Source organism: Puntigrus tetrazona, unplaced genomic scaffold (assembly GCF_018831695.1).
Source record: "Puntigrus tetrazona isolate hp1 unplaced genomic scaffold, ASM1883169v1 S000001111, whole genome shotgun sequence".
In the NCBI taxonomy this organism is placed as follows: domain Eukaryota; kingdom Metazoa; phylum Chordata; class Actinopteri; order Cypriniformes; family Cyprinidae; genus Puntigrus; species Puntigrus tetrazona.
This window is the reverse complement of record NW_025048699.1, coordinates 1,854,905-1,870,959: the sequence shown is the minus strand read 5'-3', so window position 1 is coordinate 1,870,959 and position 16,055 is coordinate 1,854,905. Positions and strand designations below refer to the sequence as shown.

The 16,055-nt window shown below is 38.4% G+C and overlaps 1 protein-coding gene across 1 annotated transcript; it reads right to left on the bottom strand.

Moving 5' to 3' along the window:
• Positions 1-408: 408 nt before the first annotated feature.
• On the bottom strand, positions 409-15,751 carry olfm1b (olfactomedin 1b). The gene is given in 12 exon segments (XM_043234231.1): positions 409-505; positions 507-712; positions 715-808; positions 810-863; positions 865-1,076; positions 7,127-7,233; positions 8,689-8,692; positions 9,789-9,982; positions 9,985-10,006; positions 12,656-12,811; positions 13,786-13,935; positions 15,001-15,751. Coding segments are annotated over 12 exon segments (1,446 nt in total). The 5' UTR covers positions 15,151-15,751.
• Positions 15,752-16,055: the final 304 nt, after the last annotated feature.

The window sequence follows — 16,055 nt, the reverse complement described above, 5'->3', positions numbered from 1 at the left end:
ATATTGCACAGACTGGTAAGCCGTCCGTGTTAGTTGCCAAAGTGAGCACCATCGGTTTTTCATGCCTGCGCTCAGTTTATGAGGTTGAGTGTGGGCTACTAGTCGTAACTAATCCCAGCGTTCCCTACATTTCAGCGCGCCAGAAAAGCATGGAGAAATGTCTTTTAAGTGCTACTGGAAAAACATCTGATCGAGACAGTGTCCTAGAAAGTAAAAAAAGTCATTTTGTAAAAAAGAAAGGCGTGGCTTCATATATTTAATTTTTTTTGGCATCTGTTCATTATTTTGTGTTCTATTTTCCATTCACGTCTATTGTTCAGGTTTAGCTTTCATTCAGCATAGCATTTTTAATATAACAATCTGTTGAGGACATTCCTAAAAGATTGTCTTCACCCCAAATCCTCGGCGTTACAGTTGCTCGGCGGATGGCGTGGAAAAAGCGTGGCGTTGTACATAACGATGTCCGTTATTCCAGGCACTTTGTGCGCGATCCCACGTGGGTTGTGGTCAGCATGGATATCTGCGCGTACTTGTTTTGCAGGCGATATTGATGTGCGTAAATGCGTGGAGGAGGTTGGTGTGGTGGCGTGGTGGACTTTGGCCCTGCTGAATAGCCGTTGGTCAAGTACAGTGTCCGCCAAATCATAAATGACTCCCGGCTGCGTCTTGAGTGATTGGTCGTCCAGCTCTGGATTATATGCAGGGTCAGGGAAATTGGAGCTTGCTGATAGCGATGTTTCCCGCATTCGAACTGGTGTAGACGTGGTGAGAAACCCGCCCTGCGTCCACCATGAGGTCGATGTCGGATGTCCGCCCAGGAGTAGTGGTAGGTGTTACTGTTGCCAGCGTTGTCAGACGCTGAGATTTGCCATGGTGGATGTCTTGAAGTCAAACTTGATGATCATGTTGCTCTGAAACTTGTTGAAATAGATGGAGCCGTTGTAGACCACCTGACCGTCCCCGGACCAAGGGTGCGGTAGGCGGTGAGCGTGAAAGTTATCTGGCGACATGAAGTCCGCCATAGATTTGTACTCCGCGCAAAAGCGGTTGTTATGATAACCGTCCATGTACCAGACCTGAACAGAAAGTGAGAGAGTAAGTAATTAATGTAAAATGACTTAACAATACAAGGAATTGAGTTAATGAGACACATTCCTGCTTAACCGCGAGTGTGTTGAGCAGATCACGCATTAGTTTTCATCTGGAGGATGTCGGTTTTTAGCATTTGCTCAACTAGAGTATGTCTGCCGAAACATTCCCTGCGGATGTTTGCGCAAACATGCAGCAGATGTTTGTCATAATGTTGAAATATGTTGAAGCGCTTAATCTTTTTAAGATGTTCATCAGGGTTGTGCACCATTTTTAAATCTGAGGTAGCAAACAGGAACTTCAATTGAAATTCATATTTATTTTGAATCTTGAATGTTGGCTTTACAAAGTCTTATTTGAAAATTTTGTTGCTGGATGGAAAAATGAATGGATAGACAGATGGATCGACGGTTGGGTAGTTAGTTTGGATGGATAGAATGACGGTTGGTTAGATAGATGAATGGATAGACAGATAGATCGATGGTCGGTTAGATAGATCCATTCGGTGTATCTATCAAACCATCTATCCATCTAATGGATTGACAGACAGACATAAAATAGATAGATATCTATCTATGTATCTATCTATCTATTGTGGACCTACCAGTCTGTCCGTCTATCTGTCCATCTATCTGTCTATCAGTCTATCTATCCGTCAATCCATCTATCTATGGATGGATTGGCTTGACATTCACTGAATTAAAAGTGCAGTACAGAAGGTTAAACTACAGACTCTTTTAACTATCAATGAAAGTAGGTCAAGTTGTTCTTTATTTTGTCTGTACTTGCATTATATTTTTTGTTGTTCTGGCATGAATTTGCCAGCACAGCAGAACGATGTTCAGCGAGGTCTTAATTAAATTCCAGACTGAAGGTGTCCATCCTTCCCTGGCTGTGGCAGAACGCAGGCGGCGAAAAAATGACAGCCAGGAAGTCGCTGTGTGCCAGGCATTCTACGAACCCTATGGGGATAATTCCAGATCATTCGGATAAAAGCGACTCTCCGTGGAGAATTCCCAGCAGGGCTGGGGCTTCTGTCTCTCGGTGAAGCGAATGGAAAATTAGGAGCAGTCATGCTTACGGAATATTCCAGAGCCTTGTGGCCCAGCCCGGGGCGTCTGTGTGCTCTCTATAGGAGGCAATGAGGCAGTAAACAACTACTGTATACATCAACATACAAACTCACTCATTCTGCATGTTTGAACATACTGCACAACCTTTATCTCTTTTGAAACCCACGGTTGTTCACTGTTAGGCTGCAGCAATAACATTTGATTAGATTTCGTGAGCGTTTTAACAGCATCCTTTAAAATATAAACCGTTCCAAAGCAGCTTTACACAGAGCCGTGTGGTAATACTCTCAGTGAGGGGAGTCCTGGGCAGAAGTTGGCAAATCTATACAATCCCCTAAAAGTAGAAGGAAGTGCCAAGAATCAGCTGAGGAGCTCATCCTTTGGCCAACACCAAAACAACACCATAAAACATTTTCCCCTCCAAACTGAAGTATTCTGAGGCCAGGATCTGGACAGAAAACTTGGTTGTTGATAAATGTTGACTGAAGAAGTCTCTTATGCTTAAATTTACTTGATTAAAAAATACAGAAAAACAGCAATATTATAAAATATATATCGTTATAAATATATAATTCAAAATAAGTGTTTTCTGTTTAAATATATTCAAAATATAATTTATTCCCGTGGTGCTAGGCTGATTTTCCAGCATCACTACTCCAATCTTAAATGAGACATGATTCTTCAGAAAGCATTCAATTATTAACTTCATTGTGCGGCTTCATATTTTAACCTTATATTGTACTTTTTCCCATAATTTGTTGGTGCAGTGTTATTTTATAGCATTGGGATACCACTTTGTAATGTTTGATGTTGTTCAGTTTAATTTCTTAGTAGTAATTTATTTTCAAGTTTTTTCAATATAGTTTTTAGTAATTGTTTTTTTGTTTCATTATTTTAGTGCAAAAATATTTTATTTGATGTTTATTTCATAAAGTAACAACATATTACACACATAGTTTCAGTTTTATTTTAGTACAAATGAAAGATCAAAGAATAACATTTATTTGAAATAGTCACCTTTGATCAGAATTGTCCTTAATGGCTAAATATATGAATTTATTAGGCACCCCAATTTTATAATAAACAGTACAACAAAAATTATATTCATTATGAGTTCTGAAATGTGATGTTTATATCCTAGTAAGTTAACTTTAGAGGAGTCAATAAAACTCTTTTTGCAAAACACTCTGATAATAATACACATGCAGAATAAATATGATCTTATCAGTGCAATTTTATTCCTGGACACCTTTAGTTGATCTGTAAAGCTATGGTAGCATTGCTATTTTAATTTCTACGTGCATCATCTTCAGCTACAAAATACCTTTTTGGTGAGAAGTTAGAAATCAAATAGAAATATGATCAGAATATACAACGCAGCATTAATATTTGGCCATATTCTGGTCGCACACATGGTGTTTGTTCGGCTTTAACCTAATGCTCACGCAGAGCTTGAATGCCGCTCCATCTACGCTCGGTATCTCTGACAGCAACATGCTGCTCAGCCAAAGCTTTTTATCTTTGAAGAGCCAAAAACCGCTCTGAGATATTGCTTATTGTTCACTCCCACACGCACACACGGCTCTCTCTCTCTCTCCACGCTCTGTCTGTCTCACACATACAGCCTACGGTCTCATCAATCTTTGAGAACAAGAGCCTCCAACCCAAAGTGTGAGAAAAACAGAATGAGAGGGAGGGGGGAAGCTGTGGGTGTGAATGAAGGTTATATGTTCAGCAGCCTGATTTATAATTGCTCTGCTGCGTTTATGGGGTTTGGAGGGACTAGTTGCGCAAGGCATCACTTTAATGGCTTTTCGGGTTCGTAATTGTGTATTTTGAGGTCAGTGTGCGTTGTTTCTAAATCACAGGTCTAGTTTGAGTATCATCTAATATTTTTTGCTTTTGTATTCGTTTTTTTTTTTTCTCCAGTCTGCTGTACACTGCAAAAAAAAAAAAATTCAAATTGTAAATAAAACAAGTACATTGCATATGAGAAATGCAATTTTTGTTGATCTACTTCAGGATGTTATGTTTAGTTGAATGAAACACAAAGTCTTGATTTTTTTCAATGATTTCTTTGCAAAAACTATATTACTGTATTAATTATATATGTGTGTAATATATATATATATATAGAGAGAGAGAGAGAGAGAGAGAGAGAGAGAGAGAGAGAGAGATTTGGGTAGTTGACCTGGGTAGATTTTTAGATTTTGGCGTGACAGGAAAATGTAAAATAAATAAATAAATAAAATCTCCAACGTTGAAGATAAACCCCAAGCACAATAGCTATAAGGATAACTTATTGCGTCCAGCTGAAAAAAAAATTGTGTTTCCAATGATATCGTTTTCTCCGTGCCTTTATTGTTATAGTTGTGGCTGCTGTTTTTTTAACTATATTTTTTTATCATTATCATGCTTGGTGTGAATAAGTCTTAACTCTAAGAATGAAGATACATGTTACGTGTGCTCATTTTTTTTTACATTTTTAAAATGTAACATTTTAGAACACATTTACATTTAGATTATGACATTTAGATTTTTTTTTAGCTGTCCATAATTGATATTTAATTGTACATAGTAATTTCCATATGTTTATGTTTGCGCTATTTTGCTCATTTAATTTAGTTTTAAAAAAACAAACAAACAAGCAACTCTAATAATTGTTAAATTCTTCAGCAAATCTAGTATCACTTCAAATAGTATTGTTTTGATGCCTAAATTCAATTTGATTGGGATATAAAACAGCAGACAATACTGTAATTATTCAGCTCGATTCACATTAAGTTTTGTTCTCATCAGAGAAAACTGAAAGCTGCTCGCTGAGAAACTTCTCACAAGCGCAGCAGTTAAAGCATATGCAGCTCTGGGATGCCAACTGCTAATTGCCAATTTGTCATTTAGCCACAATTTAATGCAAAGCTGCGTGCAGGACATTTATTACAGGAACAGTCGCTTGCAACCTGAGGTTAAGAGCCTGGCCACGGATGCAGGGCTCATAGATCAACCCGTGCGAGTCCGATACTATAACGTTTGGTAACCGGCCCAGATCTTTAACCACAACGACATCACGATCCGACAGACAGATGGATATATATAAATGTTATAGCACACTCCTGCTCTGCCACACAACATCACCACAAACTCTCTCTTCACGCTCTCACAAATGTCTGGGAAGCGATCAGGCTTAGAATGGGCTTATACACACTCGTTTCCAGCTGCCCTCATTCATCCTCCACAGTCGGCTGTTTCTTAACCTCCACCCGTTATCACAGGCCCCTCGGCGGCCTCCATTACGAGCCCCGCCGGAGCACTTCACATCTGGACGAGCGGAAAATTATTTGGCCTCGCTTAGTTTCCCCTCGTGCCGCTTGTGAGTGCGAGTGACCTGAGTTCAACTCCGTGGATGTCCAAAGCGAATGTGCTTTATCATTTCAAAGTACACTCACGAACGAATCATTGCGAACTGGTTCCAGCGTAAAATGTTGTTTGAATGATAAGTAATGTAAAAATGAACTTGCAACCAAATTATCTCACGAATGGTTTTTCATTATTTCGTTCCAACTGATTCACAAACTGTTCATAAACGTTGAATAATAAACAGCATAAAAGTGAACTTAAGCAGTACTTTTTTCCCCCATTCCAACTGATTCAAAAATCTCTATAAATACTGTTGGAATGACAAACAATATAAAAGTAAACTCTCAAATGAATGGTTATTACAAACTTATTTGTGTGTTCATAAATGTTTTCCTAATGATAAACGGTGCCAAAATAAACTCATTCGTTATGAACCGATTCGGTTTTCATTGAAGTGATTAAAAACTCTTGGTAAATGTTTTCTTGAATGATAATCTGTGTAAAGTAAACTTCATAAACAGATGTTTATCGTGAACTGGTTCTTGTTTCAGTGAACTCACATGTTTGTAAAACTTGCTTGAATGATAATGTAAACACATGGGTATCAATGAATCATTTTCGATTCTTCAGTACTCTTTGCAAAATGTCGTTGGAATGATAAAAGTGTAAAGCTGAAAAGAATTAGAATAAGCTTAAAGAAGAATAAAATGCAGGGCTCTGAATCCTATGAGCGTTTATGAGTGGAGGCGAGTGCAAATGAGTAAAAACAAATAATCTAAATGAATTCATCCATACTACACAGCGTCTGTGAGATTTTAGCAGATCCTGATGATGGACTGTTTTTTTAGATGATGTTTTTTCTCGCCTGAGAACTTCACAGTGCGTTTCAACTTTTCTCTGTGCATGAATATAGGGCGTGGTTTTCCTCAAGCATGTGTATTTGCATTTGTGCATGATGGCTCAGCCTTGAGGTTTGTTTTTCTTATGGTTATAAAGCAACATGGTTATATAAGCGGCTGCCGGCAGCTATGTGCTTGTGGGTTTTTACTGCCGGCATAAAATAACCAGCTATCCTCCACTAACTGCATGTTAATGAATCCTGTATGTCCTACAGAATGAATTTACTGTTATATAAGTACTAAAAAAAAAAAGCAAAAAAACGTGTCAAATGTGACAGTCATGTTATTTATTAATATTCCACGTTTTAATAAATGCTGTTCTTTTGAGGTTTATATTCATCAAAGAATCTTAGAAATGGTTTCATAAAAATATCAAGCGGCATGACTGTTATAAACACTGACAAGCATAAGAAATGTTTCTTGAGCAGCAAATTAGAATAATTAGAAGATCATGTGACACTAAAGAATGGAATAATGAAAATTCAGCTTTGCATCACACAAATAAATAACGTTTTTAATGTATGGAAATAGAAAATTGGTTATTGTAAATTGCAATAATATTTCACAATATTACTGACTTTTCTGTATTTTTGGTCAGATAAATTCAGTTCATGAGCAAAACAGACTTCATTTCAATGCTTGAATGGTACTGTACATCCGATTGCATTTACGTAGATTTTGAAATACGTTTTTTGCATTTACACTCACCCTAGTGTCTCCTTCAGGAGCGAGGGGGTCCGTCATCCAGGATCCGAATCGAGACCCGGATGTTTTAATAGTGATCGCATCACTAATGCCGGTCAGCTTACCACACGCTGCGGGGATGCACAAAACACATATTCAATTACACACACGCGTATATAACGGCAGTCACACACACACACACACACACACACTTTCTTATGACAAGCCTGTTGTCACGCACACAAGTTTAATGAGTTTAGAGATTTAATGCTGTAATGTTATGATGAGTCTGATTCAGTCATAATTACTGTGGCAATCTTATATCTTGGTGTGAAGGTTATGATTAAATGACTTTAATAGAGTCACGCTGAGCTTCATTATGAGTTTTCTTGACGAAGAGAAAGAAAAAAGTGCCATCACTGATAACAGAGAAAAACATATGAGTGTTTTTTCATGTGTTGACAGCTAGAAAGAATATAATATAGAGATAAATTGTAAGATAAATATCAAAATGATGATTTTTGACTTCCTTTGGTGATAGTGAGTAATAACCGTGGTGTGTGTGTGTGTGTGTGTGTGTGTGTGTGTATTCTCCTGCTTATTCAGCACACACACACACACGATTGAGATTAACACACAGAGCTGTAATCAGTTGTCTGGGGGGAGAAACAGGACTAAATTATTACGCTACTATCTTTAGACTAAAGCCCTGATTCTCTCACACTGCAGAAAAACACACAACCCTCTCACACAATGTAATATATGAAATCACTGATACATTACTGTCAATACGCACTGTAAAAAGTAGTAAATACAGATTATCAGAATGTTTTACGAGAGAATAGGATTTCCAGTTTTCTTCTGTTTTCTTCAGTTTCATGTTTAATTACTCTTACTTGCCCTTTCTTTTTCATTATTTGTTAAATTTACTAGCGATTTTCTGAGTGAAAAATGTTTGCACAGCATAATGAAAAAACATTCATTTCACGTGAGAGCGCATGTAAGAACATATTAAAATCATGTGTTCTTCAATCTCGTGTGATTTGAGGATTTACGGTCAAACGAGTGAAATACATTTTTAAGGTTCTGTCGAAATGTGGAAAGCTTAGAACAGTAATAGTAATGCATGTTTTCTCGACAAAGCACAAACTCGTTCATGTCACGCTTGGGATGAAATGCGCATGGGTATATGTGAAATTCATATGGTTTTCCTGTAAATGTTTCATATTCATCAGAAGGTGAAGCTCAAGTGTGAGAAAGAGATCAATCTGTTGTTTTAAAGCCGTATTGATCATTACAGTGAAACTGGCCCAGATTTCTCTTCCAGAAACTCTGTGTGAAGGAGAAAGAAAGATGATACACACCGGAGAAAAGATGCTGGTGTGTGTGTGTGTGTGTGTGTGTGTGTGTGCTTGGATGCTGGGAAATGGAGGCTGTGATGGAGAATGCATAATTTTACTCTTTTTATAGCTCAAGAGACTTGAACTGAGTTCTCAGTAATGCTTCATTTAAGTATCATCTACATTAGATGTTTCTGCTAAAATAAAACAGAGCCAAATGGAATAGTTGACATACAGTAAGAGCACAGAGCTGTAAAATTAATGCGGAGAGGCGGCTCAGAACATTTGATCTTGGTAGAAATGGGTGAAAAATATTGAATTCTCTTTTGATTACAGAGTTTTGGTCAAATCACACAGTTTGAGATCTTGAGATCTCCTCTGAAGAACCTAGAAGAGACACAGGAGAATACTGGGCTCTTCTCAAACATCTGAGAGGCAGGAGACGTAAGTTAAAGTCTCCGTTTCATCAGAAGAAACAGTCAATTTGAAGAGATCTCGTTTAAAATTTTTCTTCATCATCGGAAACAGCTGACAATGCGTTTGAAAATCAGATTGAGTCAGAGAGAGGTGAGTTTAGATTCTGAGGTTGACTTCATTTCTCTTATTATCAATGCCTTAATTTACAACACTCTTTTAAATCATTAAAATTAAAGTTCCAAAAAAGTGATACCATAGAAGAACCAGTTGCCAATCAAGTGAACAGTTACATTTTTAATGTAAAGATGTGTTTCCACTATAAAGAAAATGAAGTAAAAGCTTTCACTGATGTTAAAGGTTTTTATGAAAACATGGGTGCTAATAGAGTTTTTATTTTATTTTGATGTGCTTTTGAAGAGAACCCAGGAAGAGCCAAAACACTGATTGTAAGAACTCTATAATGTGACAATATATTTAATTTCCAAAGAACCAAACAGGAAATTTGGAACTGGCCAAAACAGTTATTAATCAGAAGGTTCTTTGAACCTAAGATGCTGGATAAAAATAGGTAACGACAAAAAAGGTAACAACAAGACTCATACAATGGAGGTTAACTGGCAATTTTCTGGAGTATTTAAAATAATTAGCTAATTGTTTATAGCTGCAAAGGTGTTTAAATGAGCATTTACAGTTTTTTAACCTTTTCTACACTTTGTAAATTTTAATATGTTAATTTATATAATTTTATGTGTTTTTATTTTATTTTACTAAGCAAAAGAAGGAACAAGTAGATTCTTTTTGTTTGTGATTAACATTATTCCACACATTGAGCTTATTTTACTGTACCTGGAATTCAAGCGATACTGAGTCAGTATTGTGTCTTGGACAAACTTTGTTGTTGAGAAAAGCACGTATTTGTGGCGTCTTACCGAGCTTCTGCATGCGCGCAGCGTAGCCTCCCGAGAGCTAACCACGCGGGAGTGCAGGTCGTCGTAGTCGTAGGCTCCCATCTCCTGCTGGAGGAGGCTGAGGCTGGACGTCAAGTTCTGCACCTCCTCCTTAAACTGCTGAACCAGCCTGGCGTCCGCTTTGTACTCCTCCAATACGGGAATCAGCGGACGCGCTCCGCCATTTTTGCCTTTATGGCCTGTAAGCATGTATGCGTGAAAGCGTTGAAAAGTTGCCTACTGTATCTTCTGAAACCTGTCTGAACCTGGCTATGCTAATTTGTTGTACAGTCTAGGTGTTGAATACTGTTGAGTATAGTGTGGTTTTTTCATCTGGACACGTTTTAAGAAAAGCATATCTGCCTGAAGGTATGAGGACAAAAAAAAACACACCGTTGGGCTTCTCGATTTGAAAACCACGATGAGTTGGAGTAGACCACACCACGTTTATAATAATAACGGCACAATTAAACGACTTCGTTGGAATCACTTGCATGTTTTCCAGTTGATGGACGAAAAAAAACATTGACAGCCAATCATCAAATTCACCTGACTTTTTTAGCGCGAGCCCCGCAACAAAACCTAAACACGCTAACAATAAACCGGAAGTTATCGCGCTAATCGTTACAGTCTTTATGACTATTGTTCACGGCGTGGGCGAGCATTTATTACGTATGTTTTGCTTCCATACAGTCTGTGAAAGTTTTTCTAGCGGCTGGAACAAGGGTGCAGAGATCTGTCCCTGAGCATCAGCGAGTCAAATATCGATGTCGGATGATCGAAAAAGATCGCAAAGGTCTTCTATGTCCAGGTTTTGCTGGATAAATCGTTTTTGTGAACTTTGCTCTGCACAAAAGTTCAGTTCTACTTTAAAAGCCGGTTTAGCCTTGTGAAAAAAGAAGTGTGCTTTTGGATAAAATGTGATTAATTGTATTGAATGTGCACTTAAAAGTGCATCTTAAAAGTGTGTGTGTGTATATATATATATATATATATATATATATATATATATATATATATATATATTACTTTATTGCAGATAATGCTATACAGATGTTTAATACACTTAAGTAAAAAAATATACTTAAGTATATTTAAGTCATTTTGTCATACTTTGAAGAAATGAACTTATTTCAGTGTGTTGACTAACATACTAAAGCGCATGTAAAATACTTTTAAAAAATTTTTAACTATAGTGTCTCATGCAATGTTATGTTTAGAGATCATATTGTTTTGTATATGTACTAAAATAATCACAGTTTCAGCCAGTAAAGATGATTTTACCATAAATGTCTGCACATTCAACTGTACAAGTTAACCATATTTCAAATCGCACGTAACAGCTTAAGTCCTAAATCAGTCTAATTGCATTTAATATAAACTAATATGGTTTCATTTAATTATAAATAACATGCAAATACTGCAAGTGTCCGAAAAATTACATTCAATCCGCATTACAAGTATATTCTCAAGTAAATTATAAAGTGTACTTATTTTTTCACAAGGTAAAGGTGTTGTCTTGATTTTAGCTTTAAATGATTTTGTAGAGAAGAAAATCATTTAACGTGTCCACATACTTTTGTCTATATAGTTTATGTTCTGATGCTTAAAAAAACAACCACTTTTGTTACAAATGATGCTAATATCAAGAACTTCAAATGTAATACAAACTTAAATTTGCATATTGCATCTCAAGAACCCTGAAAATGTTTTTAACAAGAGGATTCTTTGCTGAGGTGCTTGATAAACCGATAAAAACGTTTATTTTTAGCAGCTCATGTTTGTGTGTGCGGTGTGCTTGTAGAGCCAGTGAGAGACCAGAGGCCAAGATGCAGTAAGACTACTCATATCCGTATGAAAATGATAGATCTACAAACATTTATCGTGAAATCAAGCGCTCTGAACACGGTAAACAATTGGGAAAAGACTTTATTAGTTGTCGTTTAGAATGCAACAGCAGAAAGGGACACATGCTGAAATTACAACTCACATACAACAATGTGATGTTAAGATTAAATTCTTTACTTCAAAAACGCATATTACTTCAAAAACCAAAGACTCATAGTGACAAATAATAAAGTAATAATAATAAAAAACTTAAGCAATACTAGCAAAGATGAGAATAATAATGGTAGTAATAGTAATAATAATAATAGCAATATAGCAATGAAACTAAATAAAACGTTAACAGTTCTTTAGAGTAGCATGCAGGAGGAGATCTGATTGGTGGTTGGATAAGGGAGGGGGGAAAGGTGTTTCTTACAGCTAATGTCGAATAGAATATGAGAATCGTGACATAAACAGCGTGACTGACGCCCACTTCAGCCAATCGTGGGTTAGACCTGCCTCTTCTGGCCTCTGGCTCTCCTATCATGTCTTTATAGTTAGCCCTGCAAGCAAAAACAACACACTCAGCACAGGAGCTAACTCACTAACCTAGCTAACACATCCACGTGCTCTCACAGTCACACACACACACACACACACACCATGCGCGCCCCGCACACTCACGCTCGTGTTACAAAGTGCAAACAGAATTACAGTCCATGCATGTGTCAGGTCAGCGTGTGTCACGGGATGCTTTGATTGGTACATTATAGAAAAACAAATGTGCAGATCCTTTATTTATTATTCATATTTTTTCTATTTTAGGTTTTATTCAAACACTGCGTTCGCCATGTTCACTAATTGTTTCAATCGAATCGGACAGGTCTGCACATTTTACAAAAATCGCACAAGCATTTCTGTAGGTGTGCATGCAGTCTCACGGTGTTTGCGCTGCGTATCGTGGAACAGTGTGTGCATTCCTGTGAAATATGTGCACTGCTCGCATTTAATCGTGTGTTTACCTTGTATTGCTTGGCGATGTTTTGTTTGTGGTTCTCTTCCACCTGTCTGAATTTGGTCTCCAGGCCACGGAGCTGATCTTCCATCTTCACAACGTGCTGCAGGTCCCTCTGGGTCCGCTGGTCCAATACTTGGATTGACTGCGTCATATTTTGCACCTAAAACACACACACACAAGTACCAGAGATAAAGTGCTTTTGTAAGTAAACACATTTCATATTATTTTCTTCATCTAAGGCCATATATATATATATATATATATATATATATATATATATATATATATATATATATATATATATATATATATATATATATATATATATTATTTTTTAAACTAGCTCAACACATTCTGTAGCTTATCTGTGTGTGTGTGTGTATATATATATATATATATATATATATATATATATATATATATATAGTTTAGGACTTTGTGGCAGATTATATTCTCTGGACTTGTGGCAGATTATCGGATTATTATTTTAATTATTTGTCTTAATTATATACTTTGAAAATAAATATTAAAATAATGGTAAATCGCAAAAAAACTATTTCATTTTGTATCCTCTTTTGACCAAAATTGAATGTTTTTTCAAGTTTAAATATGTAATTTTCTTCATTTTATGAAATGATTACTTTTATCATTATTTTAAAGACGTGCTTACTGCTATGAATATTACTACATATTTTAAAATATATAAGGTTTTTGATATGTAACTGATTAATCTCTTAAACTTTTCGTACTTCCACTAAGCCTAAAAGATCTGATTTTGGCGTCTAAATTATATACCGACTCTAAGCATCAGTATATAAAGAATCTAGCAACCTTCGGTGAACTAACAAACTAGTTCTGCAGCTCCTCCACGTCTGCTAATGATCTGATGTGTCCAAGGAGTTGCATCATTGTCTTTCTGTTTGCCTTTGCACCAGCCCTGTTCCAGAGGAACTCATTAACTCTGAGTGTTTGTATGCGAATAATATTGTTGCTAGGCTCATGCCTCTAGGTCACTTTGATCTCTGGTGGAAAGCTCTGGTTGTCATAGATTCTGTGTCTGTGGCAACTTCACGCAGGTATTGTAACGTGATGCCCAAGGGCAAACCGAGAAGTCATTATGGGTCGGTAGGTCACCTTCTCCAGTAGCTGGCGGAGTTGTTTGGTGCGGGCGTCTCTCGAGCACATGGTCTGCTGAGGTGCGACGACTGTACACACACACCTGCCCTCGCTGTCCTGAGCCGAGCTGTACACCTGCCAGGACTCCTCTGGGTTAGCGGGTAAAACCTGACGACAAGAAATATTACAACATCTAAAGTTCATCGTTTCATTTATAATCCCAGATTTAACGGCATCGCAAACACGAGATTACGACAAATCCCATCCGCCTGTGCCACGTCAGACCACGCCCACCCCACCCCGCCCACCAATCGCAGCGCGGCGGCTCTCCATCAGCCTCATTCACGCGCGCGGTTCTGTAGTCTATTTGACTGACGGCTGTTAGAGAGAGGTGATCTATCCTGCTCAGATGCGTCGTTCTTGAACCGCTGAAGGGTTACAGATCCAATCAGACTGTCTGGAGCTGGTGAGAGCGAGGGACAGATGGAGGATTGCTGATGCGGGTCTGGAGAATCCCAGATCTCCACAATCTCCACGCCAGTGGAATATTACAACACTACAGATTCGATCTGCTTTGCGGTCTTTACATGCTATATGTTACATTTTAAATTCTAGCCCGTGGTAAACCCCACAGATTGTTGTTAATATTGAAAGCGATATTAATATTAAAATGGTCCATGAAACTGAAAAAGTGCGTTACATCTACAGTGTATTTCGTGCATATATTCCATTCTTTAACATGAGAATGCGCTCAAAAAACGTTCCTGCGTCCAAAAGAACGCTAGGGACTCGAGACGTTCATTTTATGACTTTATGTGAAAGACCTCTTTTGCTTTTTTCTAATAAGATCACGATACAAATGCCTATTGACCTATTGCAGCAGTTTTAGTTTATTCAAATAAAAAAAGTTGTATTAGAGCTAATTAGAACTGTTTTTTCAAACTGTAATATTAATGAGCTGAGCGTTCGAAATTCCATGACATCACAATCAGCAGGTCCGTGAACGCCACTTTTGAACCCGAGAAAGCGCAAGGAGGCGCGCACACGCGTTCCTGCATCGGAACATTTTTAAACAATGAATGGAACGGAATGCAAAAGAACGATCATTTGTAGACAAAAGCGCTTTAAATGTAGAAAACGGGAGGTGCGACGAGTGAAAATTTTTTTACATGTCAAAGGCTTAATATTTGAACTTTTTGTTTGAATTTTCGGGGGAAATAACCCGAGACTTACTCCTATACTCCGGTCGGGATAGCCGCCCTGCGCCGCGGTCAGTTTGGTGGTGTTGAGCCCCACCAGTGATGGAAGTGTCTGGGACATCCAGTTGGTGATCATTGCCATGGTGCTGAGCACCACACCGATCTTCAGCAAAGGCACCGACATCTCTGCGCACTGACCCAAACTCTCATTCTACGCAAGCCACCGGGGAACCGTAACGGCGAGCATCGCTGCCCGTGAGCGCCTCGTGCATCACCATCATCCGCATCGTCTCCTCTGACGGTCCCGGTTCGGACGGTCTCGCGGTGCTCATCTTGATGTATGCCAGTGCTTGAATGGAGTCCGGTGTTGTTGAAGTGTTCAAAACTGAGCGGTTGTGACCCTCGTCTTCGCGCGCTGCTCCCGTCTGGTGTCTTTCCCGTTATCCGTGCCTCTTTTGTGTGCGTTCACGCCCTTATTGGTCCGCCTTCCCCACGCAAGTGAATTACTCAGGATGGATTACAACCGCACACCCCGACCGCTCTCCGTGGATGAGAAAGGAGGCGGCGCCACGCGTTCCTATATAAGGGAACGCGTGAACGCGTCAAGAGCCCCTCTGCTCACGAGACGCGCCACCGGGGATTTGCACTTGGCACCGGATCGCGTTAATGGCCCGATGCTGTCAGAGCCACGCGCCCGGGACGGTTGTAAACCGAGCATCCCAATGTCAAGCCCCAGTCCGGGTCAATGCGAGTGAATAACGATCACATTTCTCTCGCGGGCCCTTGCTTGCCGTCGCTCTATTGTAATGATTATGAAAAGTCACACTGTGCAAATGATAAAAAACACATCGAGAAGTCAAATTTTCGTGGCAATTTTTTCCGCGCAACCAAAGTTTTCTCTATGGCGCCAAACAGTCTTTTTTTTTAATTAAAATCGGAATATGTGAAGCTATGTATAAAGTTGAAATGCCAGTTTTATAGTTTTTCTGTTTTATTCTGAATGGGGAAAAAAGAAAAAACGCAAGCGGCGTATTGTTGCCATGGATACCGCTTCAGCTGTTTGCTGACTTTTAATGTCACTTTATGTCA